Source organism: Equus caballus, chromosome 24 (genome assembly GCF_041296265.1).
Source record: "Equus caballus isolate H_3958 breed thoroughbred chromosome 24, TB-T2T, whole genome shotgun sequence".
Lineage (NCBI taxonomy): Eukaryota > Metazoa > Chordata > Mammalia > Perissodactyla > Equidae > Equus > Equus caballus.
Window position 1 is genome coordinate 54,434,610 of NC_091707.1, and position 22,959 is coordinate 54,457,568.

Sequence of the window (22,959 nt, forward strand, 5' to 3'; positions counted from 1 at the left end):
CCAAGGGCAGCAGCCACGCCCAGGGGTCCCTCCTCTCACTCCTCAGCCCCCCCTGCCCAGCCCAGGAGGGATCCAGACACGCCCTGCTCCCCTCCCAACAGCCCAGGCCCCGTTTCTCACAGGGTCTCCAGCCTCACCGACTCCCTGGGTTCTGCTCTCCGGCCCCCATCACACCCCCCAGGCCTCACTGGCCTCGGCTTAGGGACCACACAGCACCGCCCTCCACATGGCTTGGGATGTGGATGAAGGCTCAGTTAAGGAGCTCCCCGCTAAGCACACCGTGGGGCCCGCCGGCCAGAAAAGAGACCCAGCCATCCAGCTGAGGAGCTATTCCCACGGCCTCCCAGAGGACCTGAGTGTGAGCCGAGGTCACCACGGGGCATGGAGAGGGGAGGAGCAGGGAAGGTCACAGAGGGGAGAAGTGGGGGGGGGGGCCCTCCCACAGTGGCCCCCAAAGTGTGGCAGGGCCTCACCAGGGAGACCCTGGGCACAGCCCTGGATCTGACAATGGGACTGGATACCCGATCACGGCCTGGGTTAACCAGAGACCTCAGAGCCTCCTCCCGGCCCAGCCAGGGGTCCAATCAGTTGGAGCCCCCCTACCACGGCACCAAAAAGAGAAAGAGGCCACAGCCGCTGCCCCACCCCCTCGCCCAGCACTCTCCCCCACCATGGGGATCCCCCCTCTTCAGGGACCCCGTGTCTCCCTGTCTCGCCTTCCCTGGGGCAGTCATCCCAGCTCCACTCAAAGGAAAAAGTCCCAAACCATATCATTATCCTGGCCTGGTCTCTGTGACAGTTACAATCTTCTGCAATGGAGAGTATATTCTAAACCCAAACACACTGCACGGCCACACCTGGTGCCCCCAGACTCTCACCTGCCCTCCGACACCATCCTGCAGAACATCCCCCACCAGCCCCGCCAGGCTGGCAAGAGAAAGTTTAAGAGACCAGGTGTAAGGCCCAGTCGGGCCCAACACACACACGCTGACATTTATTTGGCCACACGGCCAGGAACTTGAGCCACTGTTCTCTCCCAACAGCCCATGGGACTAGGACAGCTGGGCCCTGCCCTGTCCTTCCCCTCACCCCATCTAGGTTCTGTCCTGGGCTGAGTCCTACCTCCCCACAGCTTCTCTGGCCCTGGACCAAATGGGTTCAGAAGCAGGCCACACGCCATTACTGAAAACACTCCTTGGGAGGAGGTGTGTGTGCAAGAGGGTGGGGGAGTTTAATTAGCAGCATGCAATTCCCAGCCCTGCCTTCCATGATCGTCTATAAATATTTGCACGTCCGCAGAACTTTATTAGCAAGCCACAAAGCTGGCAGGAAAAAAACGCACAATCTCTCATTAGGGGCAATGTGACTAATGACGCATCGAAATGAGGAACCATAATTGCACTTAAATCCAAATTAAAAATCCTGGCATTTGCCGTGCTGGTGCCCTGGAAGAATGAAGCCCCTAGGTTTTCATTGCTGCTGAGAAGCAGAGCAGAAATGGCCTTCTGGGGTGGCTGGGCCTGCCCCTGGGGGCAGCGTGCAGCTAAGGAAGGTTCGGGAAGCGGGGAGGCACACTGCCACGCCCTGGGAGAGGAGGCCAGCCCTGCCCACGGTCTCCTCAAATGGGTGGCTCAGGACACAAGGAGAGGGACCTTACACACAGAGCCCGCCCAGCGCGGGAACAGGATTTCCCCAATCCTTAGTAGGAAAGGAAGCAACCGAGTCCTGCAGACGCAGCTCTGCCCCTTCCAGCCCATCCGGTCCCTGCAAGGGCAGCTTGAGAATTCTGGACGGGAAGGAGAGGCCAGGAGGCTGCAGGGTCCCCCCAGTCCCCTGAGGCCCCCAGAGTTAAGGACCCCCCCGGCCTCTGTGCAGGGCCATCCCTGCAGCGCTGCCCAGCTCAGAGCCAGCCGCGGCCTCGCAGGGGAGACTCAGGCCACCTCTCCAGAGGGGCCTTTGCAGGGCTGCAACGAGGCTCCGCAGAGAAGGAGCACCCCAGCCACCGCCTTCCCCAGGACTCCTGCTTGGGAAGCTGGGGGCTTCCTTGGGGCCACCCCAGGATACTGCTGGGGAGCCCTGTCAGAGCGATGCTGAAGATTGAAAAGGGCCCCCAGTCGTGGGCTTGTCCACTCGGGCTCCTTGTGGGGGCCAGCAGCTGCGAGCAGCCCCTTCCCGGGCTCTCCTCGAGAGCAGCCATTGTCACCCCTCCTTCCTGCTCCCGAAGGGCTTTGGGCCCCTCGAAGGGCACCATGTGCTACAGCAGTTTTGTGTCCTGGAAGCACCCACTGTGTGCACCCCAGAAGGGAGGCAGCGCCTGACAGGTGAAGCTGAGGACTGTGGGGTGGGGGCTCGAGGATGAGCACTGCGTCCCCACTGCAGCCAGCCTGCAAGTGACTGCTGGGACCACCAGACCCACGGCCCGGGCCAATTTGCATGCAGTGACCATGGCAGGACCCTCTTCAGAGGGGGCCATCCTGAGCCACTCCGGACTTGTCCCTTAGCCCACCGGCCCTCACGGCGCAAGGTGGGGAAGGGGCTCTGATCCTGAGGGACACTTACCAGCCCTGCTCCCCGAAACCATAACACGGGGCAGTCATGCCTGCCTCTGAGGGGGGCAGGGCTGCCGGCTTGGTGGGGGTGGAAGCCCAGCCCAGGGCTCCGTGGGGCTTCTCCTTCCTCCAGGCAGCCCCAGAGCCCTCCCTCATTATGAGAACCTGGGCCAGCAGGCACCACCACTAACTCAGGCAGCCTTGGCAAACCCCTCCTCCCACCTCGCACGGCGGGGTTCTCCCCACAAAGTGGGGATTCCACTGCCTGGTGCCGACCTTACAAGCTGGGGGACCCCGCAAGAGGAGGAAGAAGGGCCTGCATCTCCTGGCTCCTCTCCTGCTGTTTCGTAAAGCTGGACACCCACGCCAGCTCGGCCAGAGGCAGGTGCACACAGGACCAGGGCACCCTGGGTGATGGTCCCAGGAAGGGGCGGGAGGGTGCTGGGAGGCAGCGAAAGGGGGGACCCAGAGCAGACAGGGCTCCACACAGCACTCAGAGCAGCCCCCACTCCCCCAAACGCCACTGCAAACAAGCCCCCAGCTCTACCTGAAGCCAGCTTCTTGGGCGGCCGTAGGGGCGGGGTAGCTGGAAGGGAAGACAGCGTGTCACCACAAACCCCAGCCATGACCCTCACCACTGCCCCCTCCCCTGGACACCCATTATCCCAAAGCCGCCGGAGCCTCTGCTGGGCCAGAGTGAGGGGTCCAAGGCTGAGGTAGCGGGTCCCCAAGGCGCCCCACAGGAGCCCCACGTTTTAGAAACTCGATTCAACAAGGACTGACAGCCTCTGCCACACGTGGGCACAGGGACCCACCCCCTTCATAGCCCTCCAGAGGCTCACACCAGGACGCGGCTGCCCTTCCGAGAGGCCTCGAGCCGAGACACCCCAGGATCCCTGCTGAAAGAGGCCGTGTGGGGACATACCCCCGACTCGCCCCCGCTCTGTCCTCAGGGCAAAGGTGACCCGCAACGTCCCTCACAAGAGGATCTGTTTGGTACCAAAGATCTGCTTTTTTTCCCTTTAATTTTGAGAGACCTCATCTGCAGGCCACTAAGAACCACGGGGCCGCTGCTCGGCTCGGGGCTCAGAGGGCTCCTCCTAACTGGTCCTCAGACGAGGCAGGGAGAGGCCACGTGTGGTTGATGGGCGGCTGACGTTCCTTATCCACAGCGGGTACCGCTCCCCACCTCCCCATCAATTTCAGGCCCTAAATTCCATGTTTCAAACTCGGATGTGTGTACCACCCAGGACGACGTGGCCTGGGACCGATGGGTAACACACAGGCAGGGTCTCATCCACCACAATGACCGGCGCCCCCTCACAGGTCCCCTCGGCAGGCCCATTGCTCGTTCCGATGGAGTGAGTGAGGGACAGGCCGCGGGACCTCGCAGAAGGAGGTGGGGGACTTTGGAGGGGCACAGACTTGCAGGATCCAAATCCCGCTGTGGCTGGGTGGACCTGAGCAACTCACCAACTTTCCGGGTCTCTGTGTGCTTGCACATAAATTAGGGTTGAGAAGAACTCAGATGCCAGACGGCCCATAAGCGAGATCACAGAGGGTGACCCACAACCCAGACAGCTGGCCAGCCCCAGTCCTCGGGGCTTTCCTTGACTTTAATCCTGGGGCAGGCACCATTAGTGTCCCCATTTTACAGATGGGAAAACTGAGGCACAGAGAAGTTAAGCCACTGTCCCAACACCACCCAGCTGGGAAGTGGCACTTTGGGAATTTGACTCTCGAGTCAGGGACTGGCTCTCGAGTCCAGGGACTGGCGTCTCACCACGCTGACTCTCGCCCAGCACGTGGCTCACAGTAGACACTGGTTAAGTCTCAGGCACAGGGGACAGAAGTGGAATTCCTAGTCTGTCCTCCTGCTCCCGTTCCTAGACTGATCATCTGCTCAGACGCTGGAGAGAGGTTTCCCTCCTGGCTGAGGGAGAGGCTTGACGGCTTCTACGGTTCTCCTACCTGAGCATTTAAAGGCCTCCAGAGACCATGCCGCCCAGGACAGAGCGGGTAGGGACGTGACAGCCCCCAGACACCAGACAGTCAGAGCAGGGATGGCCCGGAGCCTGTCAAGAACGCGGCAAGTCACGGAAGACACCAGACAGCGCCACCAGAGAAATACCGTGAGGCCAGCACCTCCAAGGGCTAGGGCGAGGGAACCCCGCACCAGAACAGCCCGTCCTCATGAGGGACGCAGGAAATAGTACCAAGGCGCCAGCGACGGGCTTCAATGGTAGCAGAGGGTTCCCCTCTCTCCCAGACTGGATGGGTCAGAACTCAGATTAAGGACAAAGAGGAGCGGTGCATCTGGGGACGGCCAAGCCCAAGCCACCAGCTGGTGGGCACAGTGGGCCAGACCTTGACACATCCGGGATCCTCGGACCAGGCAAAGGTGAGAAGTCAGGCCCCGCCCGTGGCGCTCCCCAGGTGCGAGTTCCAGCCAGCATGGTGCGTGGTGCATGATGCAGTGAGCATCACCGTCACCCCGTCCTCCAGCTGAGGAAACTGAGGCGGCAGGTCGTAAGGGATTTGTCTAAAGCCACACAGCACAGGAGTGCAGGAGCAGGGGTCCCTCTGAACCCAGATCCCTCCAGGGCCCAAATCCACTTTCTTACATCATCAGGCCAACCACAGTATCGCTGCAGGTTGAACTGCGTTCCCCTGAAATTCATATGTTGACGTCCTGACCCTCAGCACCTCAGAATATGACCTATTTGGGGATAGGGTCTTTACAGAGGCAGCCAAGTTAAAATGAGGTCATTTGGCTGGGACCTAGTCCAATATGACTGCTGTCCTCATCACCCGTGCCAGGAAATCCTCCTCTGCCCAGGCCTCAGTTTCCCCATCTGTGCTGGGTGTAAATCCTGGGGTCACTTCCAACCTGAGCGTTCAGCCACAGTGTGGCATGGCAGAATGGGGGAAAGAGCGGGCGCAGGGTGAGGAGGGGGCGGGCTATGGCTGTTCACAATCCCGGCCTGGACCATTGCCTCCACTCCCCCAGATGGCCGCCCGCTCGCCCGATGTGAGACAGCATCGCGAGTGCTTCTTGCTCGTTTGTAAAGCTGGCTTCTGGGCACACACGGAGACTTCATTTATCAGCCCAGCAGGGGAGTGAAGCGAGGGAAAGACGGCGCGGAGGCCCGGCGTCAATTACAGCCGCCCCCCATCTCAGCCCAGCCGGGCACAGAGAATCCGCAGGAAAAATAATAACGTGCTCGAGACAAATCATCGCCGAGGAAGCAGCTGTGTTGATGAAATTTTAAAGCCGACATGAGAAAGAAAATACGAACTGTTATACAGTAATTTAGTCAGTGAACACTCTGGCACATTTTTAATTAAAGCTATTTTGGAGTTAAATAGAGGCCATGGGGGGAGGGGGTGGGGCAGTGAGAAGTGGGAATCCACAGGGGCGCCCTGCCCTCCTGCCCAAGCCCCAAAGCCACATCGCCTTAAGATAGTTCAAAGAGTAATACTGCTCTCTCCTGCTTTTCGCCCACGGGCAGATGCCCTACTCTGCACAAAGCTGGAGGTTTCCATGCAATTTGATTTCAATGACAAAACTTAAGTGCCAGAATCATAAAATCTCAGAAGCCAGAGCCCGTGAGGCTGGGGACAGAATCCCACCCATGGCAGCAATCTCTTTCTTCAAGATTCCCAAACGTGTCCATCCATTCATCACTTGATTATCTCCAAAGATGATATGCTCACTACCTTACTCCCTTGGTTACACAGACTTTCCTTATTCTGGGCAAGAACTGGCCTCCCCTCTTGGTCTAGGACGCTGGGTGAGGGACCAGCCAGGGGCTCCCCAAGATGCATCCACCCAGTCCAGCTATGCTGAGCACTGGAAACACAGATGTGACCACTCAGAGCCTGCAGCCCAGTCCTTGAGTAGCTGACAGTCCAGCAGGAGTCGGGCCCAGGCTCCCCAAGAGAGGATCACCATACCCTATCAGCAAGGGAGAGCAGCCCACAGGCTGAGCGCTCACAGCAAGTGCCGAGCCACCTGGGGGCAGCTGGGGAAGGCTGTTGGCAAGAGGCTGTGACTGAGCTGGGAGCCCATGTCTTGCAGGTGGCCAGGAGGAAGAAAACTAAGAAAGTCCCCTCCTCCCTGGACCTCCTTAGAATGAGGCCAGTGCTGGGGCCGAGCCCTGGCCATGGGGCTCTCTCCACCTCTGCTGTCCCCCAGCAGCCCCCTGTGCACATGAGTCCTACTGGCTGGGACGAGGAGGTGGTCAGGCAGTGACAAGAATGAGACTGGACTGTGGGCTCCCTGAGGGGAGGCCTCTGCCTGTCACCTCTGTACTCCAGGGCCATGCAAACAGCAGGGAACGAATTACACACTGAGTGAGTGAGTGAGTGCCCATTTTACAGGGGAGCAAATGAGACTGGGGGAGAGGAAGTGGCTTAGGATTCTCATTAGGCTGGTGCCATCTGAGCTACCCCAGGAATCCAAAGGCAGGTGAGGTGTGAACTGCCACCAGGAAGCCCTGAGCAGGCCGGTGGTGGGGGCCCTTCCCTCCCCGTCTCTCCATCCCACATGTCTCCTGCGTGGCTCAGAACAGGAGTGCCCTCCTCCAGGGCCAGCAACACCCACCACACTCAAGGCCAAGCTCCGGTGACAGCAAGTGACAGAGGCAGCAGGAGTCCCATCCATGGCCCTGGGGACACTCTAGCAATGCCACTGGCCCCTGCGTGCTTTTGCTGACTGTAGGTTGAGGGCTGGCTCCCCACCCCCCCGCAGCAGCAGGGGACAAAGGCAGGCAGGCAAGCTGTGCACCAGGGGGCCGAGGACCCAGCACCGCACGCTGCCCCCTTCTCAGGATGCAGGATGTAGCCCTGACAGCGGCTCACTGGGAGACCCTGGGCAAGACTCTGGGCCACCAGAGTTCCCTCAACCTGGAAGAGACAGGGATGGGACCTGGGTGCCCCGCCCCCACGACACACACAGGCACACACGGCCTGTGGAGTGGGTTGGCTCCACGGCCTTCGTTGTGAGAGGAAGAAAAGTTCTCCCAGAGAACTAGGACTACGGGGCACTTGCGCCCTGGGTGCTCTGAGCTCCCGGGGCCTCTCCTGTACTAGCATGAAGCCGGGCGAAGGCACGCTCTTGTCCCTGAATCCCAGCCTAACAGCCTACAGCCAGCAAGCCTGGGTCAGGTGAGGGTCCACATCCCCTCATCTGATGAATATCTGTGCCCGGCCCAGGCATGGGCACAGGTCAGGGACAGCACCCTACTGCTGCCCCCAGGGCAAGGCACCAGGTCTGACCCCTGGGAGCAGGTCAGAGCAGGCTGGGGGGTGAGAGACATCCCCCTGATGCCCCTGACACAGGGACCCTGTCCACCTGCACCTCTGCACATGTGGGCGTGAGGTGAGTGGAGACAGCTATGGGGGCTCCCTCATGAGACCGGGGGTGCCCACGGGGAGGAAGGAGGAGCAGCCTGAGCATGTGCACGTTTCCCACAAGTCCACAGCTAGGTCCACCACTTGGACCTGGGGGATATTTTCCCAGTGGAACAATGTGGCCCAGGACAGTGGGGGCCACAGTGTCAGGGTCACTCCCACCCTTGTGGAAACAGGACCACAACATTGCAAACAGCATCCTGAATCTGGGCGTACGCTCTCAGCCTGCTTCTCCCCGGGAACAATGAAACAAGAACAGCCAGACCGGGGCAGGCTCGCGAGGCCGCTGACCCCACCGGCCCGAGGCTTCAGCCACCAGAATGTGCTTCTGGCCTTCATTCCGCTGCACAGTGGCTGCAGCGGGCAACTCCCTCCCCTCCTTGCTGGAGAGGCACCAGCTCCAAAGCACAGGCCCCGGGCCCTATGTGCCCCCACCACCCCCAGGTCTCCTGGCGTCCCCTCCACCCACAGCTCCCGCAGCCACCCACGCCCTCCTCTAAACCACGACCGGCCCAGGTCAGGCCCACATGGAACATTTGGGTCTAAGGAGCCCCAGCCCGCAGCCAGGTGACACAGCCCCTCCCTGCCCTCACAGCCCCAAGGAGCCAGCACATCCTGTGGCCAAACCCTTCTGCCAAACTGGACCTTACCGACATATAAAGTTACAGCCCAGCCTTGCAATCCAATGCCTGCCTGGGCACCCGGGCGTGGGTGTGGCGGCCGTGGGGGTGTGTAGGAGTGAGGGAGAACCCAAACCTGAACGGCTTACTCTGCAGGGTGCTACAGGGCTGTGGGCACTGTCCATGAGGCCCGTGCAGGGGTGAGGTGTGGGACGGCAGTGCTGGGGGCCGGCTCCACGCTTGGGGCCAGGATCTCCCCAGCAGCCACCCAGCAGGCAGAGAGGGGGCCACGGGCTTCCCAAGCCAGGCAGTGATGCCAAGCCCCCTGGTTGCCTAGCAACGGGGCCAGGCAGCTGAGTCCTCCCTAGAGTTGGTTCCCAGAGAAACCCTCCAGGCATCCCGGCTGGATGCTTATGGGCCAGGGGCACGGCAGGGGAGTGGGAGGTGACATTAAGCCAGAGATGGGTACAAGGGAGGCTGGAGGGCTGGCCAAGCCAACTGGCCCCCAGGCACCCCAACCAGGGCTGATCACAGCCTCCCATCACGCCCCACCCGCAGCAAGGAAGGCCCCCAGTCCTGGCAGCTACAGCCCCTCCGTGCTCCAGCCACACTCAGCAAGAGCCCAGAGGCCCATCCCCTGGCTCTGCCTCTCACCCTGCACCACCTCCCCCGTGCACTGTGCGCATCTCCAAGTCTCTAACGCGCCAGCCCTGTGCTGGGGACATGCTGGGGAGGAGGCATGGCCTCATCTGTCTGTGGGCACCAGCCAGGCCCAGGAGGGAGGCGGGTGGACCCCAGTCTGGAGAGGGATGGGTGTGGCAGGGGTAGGGGGGTTTCCTGTGGGTCTGAGCGAGGGCGTGCCAGTCCACCTCTTGGGCCCTGATTTGCCCGTGCACAGAGGGGCTAAGCAGCCCATTTCTTCAGCAATTGTGTGTTCCACACCATCTCTGAGACAGGCCCAGTGCTGGCCCCCAGGGAGCTCGCAGGCCACCACGGGGACAGACAGTGACAGGCTGTGATGGAGGGAAGCCCCACAGGGTGTGGAGGGAGGATTAGGTCCCTGACCCCAGCATTCCAGGAGGTGACTCCAGGCGGGAGTGGGGGCAGGTGGGAGGTTATGGGTGTGAAGGGGGAAGGGAGCCCCAGCAAAGCTGGGGACCAGGGTGGGCACTGGAATAGTGAGGGGTGGCAGGGCCCACGCTGGCCCTCAAGTGCAGTAGGCACCGTCCCCACAGTCTGCCCATGACTGGCTTACCTGTGCAAGGATCTTGTCACCCTCCAGCAGCTTCACCTTGGTCTCCAGCTGCCTGATGTAGGTGGATGAGGGATCTGTAACGACATAAGGAGGCCACATTAACCATCACAGACTCTGTCTGCAGCAGGAGAGCCCGCCTCCCCTACCCACCCCGTGGGGGGCCCCTGAGCCTGGGTTTCTGGGACCTGTAGAAAGGAGGCGAGGGGCTTCCTCACAGCGTGTCCTAGGCTGATGCCTTCAGCCTCTGCTGTGCCTCAGGTCCACAAAGAGGACCCCCACACCCCCTTGAGGGAATGCTCACACCAGGAGGCAGCCCACCCCAGGGCCCTGGGTCCAAGGAGCCCCCTCCCCGACACAGCGGGGAAACTGAGTCTCCTGAGCATGCCAAGTCAGTGTCTGAGGTTCCCCTGCTGCACCCTGCCTGCCGCGCAGGAGCTTCCACAAACGATTTGTGGTGGGGACACAGAGCACAGGTAAGCCACCCCCGTTCCTGCAGGACTCACCGACGAGAGCAGTCAGGAGCCAGCCCCGAGCCAGGCCAGGGAGACACTCCCTGACAATGCCCCCCTACTTTCTGAAGGGAGCAGGGGCTGAACCACTCTCCCTCGCCACGCTGACCCGTTTTACAATTGCATCAGAAAGTAGGCAAAATTCCTCCACCCCAACCTCCCGGAGCCCTGGGCCTGCCTCCCCATCAGGCCGGAAATCGGCTCAGAGGAGAAGAGTGATGACTAGGTCACTCCAGGCCAGAACAAGGGAGCCTGCCCAGGTGGAGCGGCCGGGGAGGGAGGCAGAAGAGGGGGCAGGGAAGGGGAGGGCAGGGCCGGGAAGGAGACCAAACCATTGCGGCAGATACAGGGACAGGGCTGGTACAGGTGCAGAGGGAGAAAAGGCCGGCAGAAAGTCAAATCCCAAGCCAGACAGCACAGGCGCCTCCCCCAGGTGGTCTGCAGCCCCTGGTGAGGGACGAGCTAGGCACCTCTTGTCCACATGAGCACCTGGCCAGAGCTCACCCGGCCCAGACCCCGTCCACCCCGGCCGGGGCAGGTCACTGCTCCTCCTACTACACCTGCCTGCCCTCCAGCAGGAGGCAGGGTCTTCCCAGATCACACCACTGACCCTTTATCTCAGAAGGCACCAGCCCCTCGACCAAATCCCCTACACGCCACCTCGGGGGACTTAGGGACTGGACCCTACAGGGCTTTTAACACCCCTGGGTGGGCAAAGGGGGCTTGAGTGCTACCAGAGGACAAGCCGGGACTGTCATGCAACCGTGGGAATAATGAAGCATCTGTCCAACCCCAGAGCACGGCTGGCACAACCCCAGATGAGCCCCGGGCCCTTAGTATCCTCATGCATGACATGGATGTCACGCCCCTCTGCCACAGAGCCTGCTGGCAGATGAGGGGTGAACTGACGCCAGTGAGGATGGGGCAGTGGGTGGCCCCCTACCCAAAATGCCATGACCTTCCCGCACCAGGGCTGGGTCCAGGCCTCATGCGCTCCTGCCACCAGCAATGCTGTCTTCTGAGGCCGCCCCTCAGTTATGGGAGGCAGCAATCCACACAGGTATCCGTTTGTCCCTCAACCTGCCTGCTGTGGGTCACTCTGTTCCCCAAGCACATTGGACGGACCTTCAGGAGCCCTGTCCACCCAGCCCTGGACCAGGCCCAGGAGCACTGGGCTCGGCCCCGGGCAGGAATTACACAACCGACTCCGCCCGCTCCAGTCCACACCATCACCTCTCCGGAATGTGGAGACTCCCAGAGAGGGAGAAGGGCAGCTCCCCGTCAGGCCCGTCCACCCTCACCCCCAGGGATGACCCTGCGAACCACAGGGCGGCTCTGCCGGGAGCCTCGCCTCGCCCTGGCTCTGTAGAGCTCCCTGACAGCTGACAAATCCAGGTTCCAAGAGGTGAGGTGGCCAGTTCACAGCACAATGCAGGGCAGCAGCCGAGGTGGGATCGGACCCCAGGCAGTGACCCCAAAGTCCTCCTCACTCAGACACTGTGCACAGGCCCAGCGCTGGGCAGATTGCCCCCACCCCAGCAGGGGACCCTGGCCAGGCTGGTGTCCACAGCTGTAAAAAGCCCTGGCTCACACCCTCCCCAGGCACTACAGTCCACCCCGTGCCTGTCTCCAGCCTCGGTTACTCATCAATCAGCTGAAACTGACAAGCAGTCCCCATGTCCCACCCATGCAAACAGGCCAGATGAGAAAGGCTTCAGTGTTTGGGGGGGCTGGGCCCCTCTGAGCACTGGGATGGAGATGGGGTGCAGCATGGATGCCCCAACCCTTGGGATCCTCGGCACGCTGTTCACAGGAGGGCTCCCTGGAACACCAAATGGGCAACAGTGGACAAGGTCAACTCCCAAGGCCCTCACAGCCCTCTAGTCCTTCCAGGGAGACCAGGAGGCCGGCACAACCACGACCCCTGGCCGGGTCAGCAGGGGAGGGGAGGCCCCACCGCCCGGTGTGACGCATGGTGGTCCCTGCATCTGGGGGCTCACTGAAGCCCTGCAAGGGTCAGGCAGGCACTGCTCCATTTTCCAGATGAGGAGGCCACGAGGAGCAGTGTCCCCACCTGCTGGAGAGTGAGCAGGGGGGCCCAAGGCCCAGCCTTCCAGCCCCTCTCCCCGTCACACAGGCCCAGCCCCGCAGGTCAGTGCTCAGGACCCCAAGTGTCTGGGCGCTCTGAGCAGAGCTGACAGCACCCCACCGCTGAGAAGTCAGCAGAGGCCCACAGAAAGGAGACACGGTTCTTGGTCAAGCCTCTCTGCTGGATGCTCCATTACTGCCCATCCTCAGGCACAGCTGCAAGCCAGCCCCCTGCTCCCTGCAGCCCCCACCACAGGCCAGCACTCCCAGACACAGCCCTGAACCCAGGCGGGAGACTCACACTTGCGTGTGATCAGTGGCCGGAGTCGGGTCACTAACCTAAGGCAAGCACACTGCCCACGCACAGTTTCCTGGCTGGGGGCACAGTTTTGTCTCCCTCTGCCATTTCTATAGGGTGAACCAGGAGCTCCTAGCATTTCCCTTCTCAGTCAGACCACGGTCAGAGTCATGGGCTGGGACCAGAGTCCACCAACATGCCGACGGCTTCAGCATCCTCGCTGTGCAGCGGGCAGGCCAGACATGCCACTGCTCCCGTCTGAGCCAGCCATTCCCTCAGCCACAGCTGGGTCCAACATCCACCTCCCAGGACGGCAGAGAGGAGAAAAGAGCAGTGACCGAGCCAGCACCATGAGAAAGGACATAGGCCACACTGCAAATGACCCAACAACACCCCACCCGCCCGCCGCCAACACCAGAACTCAGGGCCTAGAGGCCACAGCCCGTAGGCCAACTGTCCTAACGAGCCACACGCGGCCACAGACCAGAGGCCACATCCACAGCCCCAGAGCGAGAAGCTGTACCCATCAACCTGTTTGGGTTTACCCCCAAACCCCAAGCTGCTGCAGAGAACTAAGCACATGTCAGGGGTTTGTTGGGTTTTTTCTCTTCAATTTCAAAAGAACACTATGAGAGTCTTAAATTATTTTAAATGACCCAGTGCTTCCAATGGAATCCATCCTAAAGAATTAATTCTAATTACAAAGAATGCAGATGGTGTTACACGGCCAAACTGGAAAAAACCACTTGTCCAACAATAGCAGGAGCTCCACCCTGTCATCATTCAAATGGTGTTTAGTAAGAGTTTCTTTCTTCAACAATACGAGAAAACACTTACACACCAGTGGAAAGAACTGGACACAAAATTACATGGATAATTGCTGTTTAAAAATACCTATGCATCGAAATAAATTCAGGAAGGAGACACAGGGAAACAGTGACAGTGGTGTTACTCATGTGAAGGAACAAGTTATTTTTTATTCACACCATTTCTTGTTAATTTTCAAATAATCTACTTCTAGAATAGGGAGAAATCTTTCATAAAAAAGAGGAAGAGATCAAATGATTGCACCTTCAAATTGCAAAAAAAAAAAAAAAAAACCTTCACGTTGATGTCACTGAAGTTTTCAGTCCAAGGGAGACAGAAGGAGGCCGGGAGGACAGCCCGGACAGGACAGGCGGGCCCCATCAGCGACCCTCTGCCCGGTTCTCCCAGCTGGTCTGGGGGCCTTTCCTGAGACCCAGGCCCAGCGCCGAGCCTGCCCATTCCTGCAGAGCTTAACAGGCTGCGAGGCTGCCTCCTGGAAACCCCAGATGAGCCTCCCCTGCACACCAGCCCCCGGCCCTACACGCAGCTCCTCAGAGCAGGCTCTGCAAGCCACCAGGAGCCAGGGAGCCAGACACCTGGTCACCCTGGGTCAGAGCAGGTGTCCTGCAGCGGGGAAGAATGAGAGCGAGGTGGACCCTTGGGGGGTGGGGTGGGCAGGGGCGCAGGACACCCCGGGAAGGCCCTGGCTCCCTGGCAGGACCATCCTCCCCAGGAGCCTCAGGCAACTCGTGATGCCACTGGGCGCCTCTGAGCCACAGCCTCTTGGAGACAAGCGTGTAATTAAATTAATCCCAGGGTTTTCAGTAATGAGTGCAGCCGCGAGGGAGGGAAGCGTCAGTTCCTGGCTCAGCTGCTTGTGGGGAAAATGAGGGAGGTGACTACGGAAGGGACCCGGGGCTGGGCTGGCCAAGGTGTCCCCTCGGACCTTCCCACTGGACCAGTTCTTGGGGGTTCACGATCCCGCTTCCACGGGGGTCTGGGGCAGCTCCCTGCAACATTCCCCCTTCCAGGAGCCAGAACACCTGCCCTTGCTATGCCCCTCGCCTCAGATCCTTTGTTCCCCAGGGAGTGTGGAGGACCTGGGCAGCCCACGGGTGGGCGGGAGTCGTGGAGCCTGCAGGGTCTGCAAGCCCCTCCCCACTGGCGCTGTTGGGCTCCTGGCACAGACCACCAGACTACCCTGCCTTCTCGCAAGCTGTGAGGCGACACCCAGCTCGCATCTCCCCTCCTGGCCTGGTTTCCTTCCTGGCTAAGCAATGTTGCACCACCTCCCCTTCAGTCCAAACGAAGAGTTTGGGGACCAGAGGCCACCTCCAAACACCCCTGGAATCCCGTCCTCCCCCTGCTCAGTGCTCAGCACGTAGTGGGCCCTCGGAAAAGGTCTGAAGACCTAATAGGAATTCATCCTGTCGGGTGGGTTGGACCAGCTTCCCCGAAGGAGTCAGTTCTCAGTCCTACAAGCTCCCCTAGTGAGAGTGAGGAGCACAAAGCCTGTGACTGTGACACGGCAGCCCACACCCCGAGGGGGACACCCGAGACCAGGAACCGCCAGGGCCAGGGTCAATTGTTCCTCAGATCTCACTCACCGGCACCGTACGCTGCTGTCTCGTGCGTATAGGCAAGCTCACACCCTAGTTTGGATGAGACAAGGATTCAAGAACAAGCGAGTGACGCGGGAGGTGGCCCTGGGACAGTGGAGAGGTGAGGCGGGGAATGAATGGAAGGAGCCCGTGACATGGGGTCAATCCGCTGCAGAGCTCTGGGGTCTCAGTAACCCGGGCTGCCCAGGGGCTCACTGGTGGGGGCTGGTCCCGGTGGGAGGGGGTGTTAATGCCCCAGCACCGCCCACCTGCAGAGTGGACAGGCAAGCTCCCGGGCAGAGCTGCAGGTACCGGAAGGTGGAGCAGGTGGTGGGTTGGAAACAGTAAGCCCGTGTGGAACTGGGGGAGGGCGCCAACGGTGTCTGCACAGCTCAGGAGAAGGTATGACCCTCCCTCTCTGCACAGAAGCAAGGGAAGGGAGGCTGGGGGGTGGGAGGCGGGACACACAGTGACACATTGGCCCGACTCTCTGGCTGCTGCCCCTTCCAGGGTGCCCCCCAGCCCTGCCTCCCTACCCGCCTCCTCCTGCTGAGTGGGGTCCCTGCAAGGCCTCGGAGATAGGCAGGCTTTGTGGCAGGTCACGAGCAGGAGACCCAGCCACACCACGCCTCGGGCCTCCTCCGTAGGGGCTCCCGCCCAGCGGCTAGGCAGAGAGATGGCTGGCACTCCGCGACCCCACTTGGTTGATTAAACCCCCTCTCCTTCCACTTCATTAGGAGGGGCTGGATGGGCGGCAGGGTGGGGGGCTCCAGCGGGGCAGAAGGGCCTCATTAAACAGAAGTGCCCTCGTCGTCCCGGCTCCTTCCCTCTCTGTCCCAGGAGGAAAGTGGCTCCTGAGATGGCATGCCTCCCGGCTCTCTCCTTCCCGGCTCCCCAGGACTCACCCCTATGGGGCAGGCGAGTGCCCACACATGCCTGCAGGTCGTGGAAATCAAAGCCGAGCAGAGAAGGCCCGGGAGCCGCCCCGCTCTGCACCAGAAGCCTCAGTCTCCACGCGTGCCACCCGCCTCCCGGGGAGAAGTGGTGCAGCTGCCACCCCCGACTGAGCAAGCCGCTCCTCTCACAGGGAACCTCAGACCCGCTGCCCGCCGTGGGGAGGTATCGCCACCCCGCCATGGGCACAGAAACGAGGTGCAGCGATGCCCGAATCACACAGGCAGGGCTGGCTGGCCAGGAGAACCAACTGCACGGAGCTCTGCCCAGCTCTAGGCTCCACGCACACTGCTGCCATCTGAACGCAGGTGTCCCCCAAAATCCATATTTGGAAACCTGACACCCCTTGAGATGGTGTTGGGGGGGGCCTCTGGGAGGCGATTAGGTTATGTGGGTGGAGCCCTCCTGAGTGAGATTAGTGCCCTTATCAAGGAGACCCCACAGAGCGCTCTCGCCCCTTCTTCTGCCACGTGAAGACACAGTGGGATGGCGGCCGGCTATGACCCAGGAAGTGGGCTGCCACCAGACACCGAATCTGCCAGCCCCCTGGTCTTGGACTTCCAGCCTCCAGAATTGTCAGCGACAAATTCCTGTTGTTTATAAGCCAGCCCGTCTGTGGTGTTGTTACAGCAGCCTGAACAGACTGAGACAGACCCGGAGCAAGACGAGGCCGTTCCAGCAAGAGCCGTCAATAACCATGCACACTTAGTGAGCGCCGACAGAGCGCCTTCCACGCATTCATCCTCATCTTTTTTCACCGTGAGCAGGTGATCGGCCCCCAGGTTACAGAAGAAGAAACTGAGGCTCAGGGAGGTGAAGTGATGGTCGCAGACCAGGCAGCGGTGGGTCGGCCGCCTCTCCCCAGGCCGCCTTCCCCTCCCTCCGGGGCAGTGCAGCCCTGGGCTTGAGATGGCAGCACAGGCCACACTCCCTGCAGCACTCAGTCCTGCTGGGAAGCCTCCATCCTTGGCCAGCGCTCAGTACCCAGCACCCGCTGCCCACCCGCCCTGCCCCAGGCCAGGCTTGGCAGGTCCTGGACCCCCGTTCCTGCTGCCCGCAGCTCTGAGGCACAGGCACTTCCAGGTCTCCCCCAGCAAGGCCTGGGGCACTGATCCAGCAGAGCCTGGAAATGGTCCTGTCTTCTTAAAGGACTTGGAGGATGTTCCAACCCAAGGCCCATCTACTCTCCAGACCCAGGGCAATCCCAAAGGTCCCCAAAGGATTGAATTCTTGCAGAGCAGAGGGGTCTCCAGATCTGGGAATGGAAAGGAGAGTTACTAATTTCATGAGAGTGCAGGCTACCAGAGATGAGTGAGCTCCGCACCCCCCCCCCCCCCCACAAGGGGAAAGCAAGCAAAGTGAGGAGAAAGAGAAAGGTCTCTTTTTGAGCCTCTCTGGATAGAAACCTCTGGGACATTGAAAGTTCCTAATGCAGCTGTGAGGGTAGCATGGGAAGCTGCTTACTGACCTCAGTGCAGAGGCACTCACTCTGCTACCCTCTAACGCTCCCGGGGACCCTGCCAGGTGGGCAGCAGAAAACCTGCCTTATAGAGGAGAGAAAGCATGCTCAGAGAGTGAATGGGTCTGCCCAGGGTCACAGAGCCAGGCGCCGGAAGGACCAGCCATCACATGCTTGTCCAAGGGCATGGTCCCCTTCTCTGAGGACCCCTCAGCCTAACAAAGGAATGGAAGGAATAAGTACGTTTGCTGAAGGGCAAAGAGTGGAGTGAAGAGGTGCAGCCTGAGGGTGAGAGGGCAGAGAGCAAGGATGTGCTGACAGGGAGAAATCAGGGGCTCCTTCCTGAAGGAAGCGGCATCTGAGCTGAGCACTGAAGAGCAAGCAGGACTCTGACAGGTGGACAAGTGGGGTTGGGATTGGAAGGCAAGTCTGAGCTGAGGGAGCAGTGTGAGCAAAGGTACAGAGGGGGCTCTGTGACAGGTGGGTTCAGGAGCACCTGAGCCCCTGCCCATTAGCATGTGCCTCCTGGCACGCGTCGCAGCAGCTCAGGGAGGCACGGGCTGAATGTGAGACAGGCATTATTTATGGATGAAGCCGAGAGGGCTGAGGGAGGCTTATCGGGGAGCATCAGGTTCCTGTGAGGACACCTCTTGGCGGTGGCAGCGCTGAGCCGGGCAGGCTGGGAGGGCTGGGCACAACGGCCCCTGTCGCTCCCTCCTGCAGCCTGGCCCGCCCCCCCGAGCCGGCCACGGTGCGTCTGCAGAGTGGTCAGCTAAGACAGCCAGCTGCAAACCCAGGGCTGACCTCCCACTTCCACGCCGGGAGATGAGGGTCCTAGAACCTCAAACCCCACCTCACCAACTCAAGGGATGACACAGAACGGCTGTGCCCAGGGCCCTACCCTCCCTCTCCATTCCGAGCCTGCAGAGGAAAGAAAATTAACGGGCAGAAAAAGACAAATGACTGCATTAATAAAAACTGGGACCTCTCCATGCTGGCTGCTGGGCCTGTCCTGACGAGATGCATGGCTGTCCCCTGGCTGCCATCCGCCCCTTTGTGTGCTGTGCGCAGGGCTCCGAGGACCACCCCCCACCCCAGATCAGCCCCTGCCCATCTGGGGCCGCAGGGGTACCAGCGTTTAATTCCAGGAGAGGCCATGCCAACCTACACTGAAATCTCGGGGGAGCGTCCACACGGGACGCCACGTCCCACGGCCCACTTAGGACGTGCCCCAGTGTGGATCTGTGTGGTGGCCTCCGCTCTCTCAAACCAAAAACTCAAACTCACAGGGAAGCCTGACAAGTCATACTGGAACTGTGTCATACCAGGAAAAGAGGAAAAAAAGAATTTCCTTTCTGTGCCTTCAGTTTTCACGCCCAGAAACTAACCTGTGTGTGCAGGTGATGGCGTTGTTCATGTCCCCTCCCCCACTGACCCCAACTGGGAATTACTGCTGGAGGCCAAGAGCAGATGACTGCTGGCCCTGCCCGGCAGGGATGCCTAGCCACACAGAGGTCAGGTCACCCCTACACCGACGCACACACACTCACCTGGCTCCCTGGGACCTTCTCACGTCTGATCTCTTTCCCCCTGAGACCAGCAGAACTGGACTTTAGGAGAGAGGCCTGGATGTCCACATACATTTTAGACACCTTCAGGTGATGCTAATGTACACACGAGGCTGGGACCCCTGACCTATGCTGAGCAGTGGCTATTCAAACCATCTGCCTCTCAGGCTCCGTCCCCAAGGGACCCCACACCCACCTGGCCCAGAGTACTAACTGGTGGGGCTGAACGCCCGCAAACCCAACTGAACTACAGGGAATATGATGAGGACGTGCAGGACTAAAGTCTGAAGGGGGTAGGGGAATGGGCATTTACTGAGCCCCAGAATGCATGTGCCACGCCCCCTGGTAGCACAAAGGGGAGACCTTGCTAGTTTCAGGAGAAGGGGGGTTTGCTTTCACCATTAGGCTCTACCGAGCACCAGGCCCTGTGTGAGGGGCCGGTGGGGCCAGAATGGGGCCAACTGTCCAGCAGTGGAGGCAGGAGCAGAGGGGAGGCGTGGGAGGACGTGGGACACCAGGGGACATTCCAGCTGTGGGCAGAGGCAGATGTGGCAGGTGGGAGCAGACGCAGGAAACAGGGAAAATCTAGGTGTCGGGGGATGGGCTGGAGGTGACGCCTCAGCTTCACCTGTGGGTGTGCAGCAGTGGGGGGCTCACAGGCTCAGGGGCAAGAGAAAGAGGGGGTTCCAGGCGGTTAGCTCTGGCGGCACACCACGTCTGCACAGTGTTTCACTGATTCAGTGAAAACAACAATAAATCGTCACGAGCCAGGTGGTGGGACTCCTGGGGTGGCGGGAGTCCAGAGAAGACAGCTCCATGTGGACCGGACCCCATGGAAAGAGGACAAAGCCATGTGGAGGGGCAGACAGAGACTGGAGAAGCTCTGCATACCCTGGCGTGTGGCCCACGTGGCATTCTGCGCCAGTCAGGGAAGGACAGAGCGTTTCACGAACTGGGCTGCAGCAACTCACTGGCTTTCTGGAAAAGTCCAGCTCAATCCCAACCTCACACCACACACAGAAAGCAGTTCCGAGAAGGTCAGACTTCCATGTGAAAAACAACTACAACGCGGGCTTTTCGGACACAGGCCACAACATGGATGAACCCTAACAACTTCATGCCACGGGAACGAAGCCAGTCACAAAAGACCACTTACTGTATGATTCCGTTCGTATGAAATGTCCAGAATAGGCAAATGCACAGAGACAAAAGTAGATCAGCGGCTGCAGGGGCCGAGGGGAAGGAGGACGGGGGACTGACTGCCAACAGGTACAGACTCTCTTTCTGGGGTGATGAAAATGACCTGGAATTAGGTCGTCGTGATGGCTGCGCAGCTCTGTGAATATACGAAAAAGCACTGAATTGTACACTTTCATATATATGGAAACTAAGTGAATTTTGTCTCAATGCCATTGTTATTAAAAAGAACAAGCCCAGCTCTCAGGTCAGAAGGAATTTCTTAACCAAGAAACAAGAAGAACAAATCATCAAGGGAAAGCCTGTCGACCCCGACTGCGTGAACAGACAACAGATCAGCCAGCACAGTCAGAAGACCAGCTGCCATCTGGAGAGACTGAGCACAAGTCCCAGCACGGACAAGGACGGGACAGAACACACTCGCAACCCCTACAATCAATAAGGAAACACAGGAATGGGCACAGGCTGAACGGAAGGTGAGTCACAGACAGAAATGTGCAAGAAGACACCCAACCGCACTCGTAATCAGGGAAATGCAAATTAGGTACCACGCCAGCCATAGGATGGGCGGAAAGTGAAAAGTGGTAACTCGGTGTGACGGTGAGCACGTAAGGAGCAGGAACAGCACGCAGGGCGCCCGGAGAGCAACTGGCACGGCTTCCTGCCGCTGAAGATGTGCACACCCTCGAGACGCCCTGGCACAGGTACACGAGGAGACGGCTACAAGAAGGCGTCCCCAGCACCGGCTAAAGTAGTGAAAAATTGGAAACTGCCTAAATGTCCTCCCCAGGGCACCAGATAAATGGTGGTTTAACCAAGGGATGAAATACTACACAGAGACAGAAATGAATGACCTGGAGTGACACGTATCAACAGGCATACATCTCAAAAACATGACGGCGGGCAAGTTACCGGGGGACACATAGAAACGTGACATCATTTATATAAAGTTCGAAAACCTGTAAAGCATCATTATACATCGTTTATGGACATATGACCTGTAAGAGGAATAAAACCTATGCATGAGAATGACGACCACCAAATCCCAGGCACGGGCTCTCTATAGGGAGGGGAGGGGCGGGGAGGGGCCCCAGAGCACCTCAACTCTACTGCAACACTTTATTTATTTATTTTTTTTGAGGAAGAATAGCCCTGAGCTAACTACTGCCAATCTTCCTCTTTTTTGCTGAGGAACACTGGCCCTGAGCTAACATCCGTGCCCATCTTCCTTTACTTTATATGTGGGACGCCTACCACAGCATGGCGTGCCAAGCAGTGCCATGTCCGCACCTGGGATCCGAACCAGCGAACCCTGGGATGCTAAGAAGCAGAAGGTGCAGATTTAACCACTGCGCCACAGGGCTGGCCCCAACACTTTATTTCTTAAAAGGGAAGAATCTGAAGCTAAAATGCTTTATTGTGACATTCTGATAAATGTGGGCAGTGGAATAAATAGTTGTCTCATTATTCTCTAAGCTTATTGCTTTTTATATATTTCTTTTTTGTGTGAGGAAGATTGGCCCTGAGCTAACGTCTGTGGCAATCTTCCTCAGTTTTGTATGTGGGATGCCTCCACAGCATGGCTTAACCAGCAGGGTGTAGGTCTGCACCCAGGACCCAAACCCTCAAACCCTGGGCAGCCAAAGCGGAGCTCACGAATTTAACCACTATGCCACTGGGCTGGCCCAACTTTTTATATATTTCTTAATAAAGAAACAATGCCTTTTAAGTAAAGGAAGAAAGTCAGGGCAGCACAACAGACCCTCCAGAAAAGACACTGGGAACTCCTGATGTCACACGCCCGCTCCCTGGGCCCGATGCCCAGGCTGCCTGGGAAACCTCACAAACATCCCTGGCAGTGGGCCTCCTGTGGTGCCACCACCACGCCGTGGGAGCCGTCCGACCACAGCAAGTCGAGAGCCTGTGGGTAGAGGAGGCCACCCCAGGGATCGGGAGCTGACGGCGGCAGGAAGCCACCCTCCTACAGACGAGGGGACAAGAGCAGGTCCCTTCTCTGCCCCAACCTGCTCTGTGACCTTGGACTAGCCCCTTCCCATGCCTGGGCCCCACAGAAATGGGGGCAGGAGGCCCAGATGACCCGGAGGGCTCAGAGGGCAGGACGGAGACGCGACTCCGAGTCCCTGTGAGTCAGCATCGCTGAAGGAGGCGGGGCAGCGGGGACCCACCCAGTTAGAGATGACAGACCCAGCCTGAGGACAGCAAATGTGCTTCCCCTGTCACAGAAAACCCACAGCAGGGTGACCGTCCACCAGCTGGGCTTCATGGTGCCGTCCTCCCAGAGGTCCTGGGGAGGGCACGTCCTTCCAGCCATGGCGAAGGACCCACCCCTTCGTGCCCGGGGCCTGTTGCAAGAGAAGAAAGCTGGAGCCAGGCAACGCAAACAACAGAAGCCGCGTGCACGCACGAGCCAAGATTTCTGCTAGGAAGAGGTGGCATGGCTCGGGGAAGAAACCCAGCCAAGAGTCCCAGCTCCAGCCTGCCCTCCGTGCAACCTCAGGCCTCAGTTTCCCCATGTGACATCAGAAGGGCCTCATCCTGAATAAAGATCTCAGCCTGGGCTTGTGAACTGTGGTCAGCTGACTATCGTCCCTCCAAAGACGCCAGGCTGCCTCCCGGGT

General features: G+C 59.6%; 1 protein-coding gene across 8 annotated transcripts in view; it reads right to left on the reverse strand.

The window, feature by feature from the left end:
* Positions 1-22,959, reverse strand: part of CCDC85C (coiled-coil domain containing 85C) — an 80,381-nt gene that overhangs the window by 11,364 nt on the left and 46,058 nt on the right. For 4 of the 8 annotated variants that reach the window (XM_070249257.1, XM_001917168.5, XM_070249256.1 and 1 more), the window contains 2 exons: positions 9,840-9,913; positions 3,097-3,135 (listed from right to left, as the gene is read on the reverse strand). In XM_070249257.1, coding sequence (XP_070105358.1) covers positions 3,097-3,135; positions 9,840-9,913 — 113 coding nt within the window. The remainder of the gene's footprint in view (positions 1-3,096; positions 3,136-9,839; positions 9,914-22,959) is intronic. The other 4 variants (XM_070249253.1, XM_023628368.2, XM_070249259.1 and 1 more) reach the window with 1 other exon arrangement.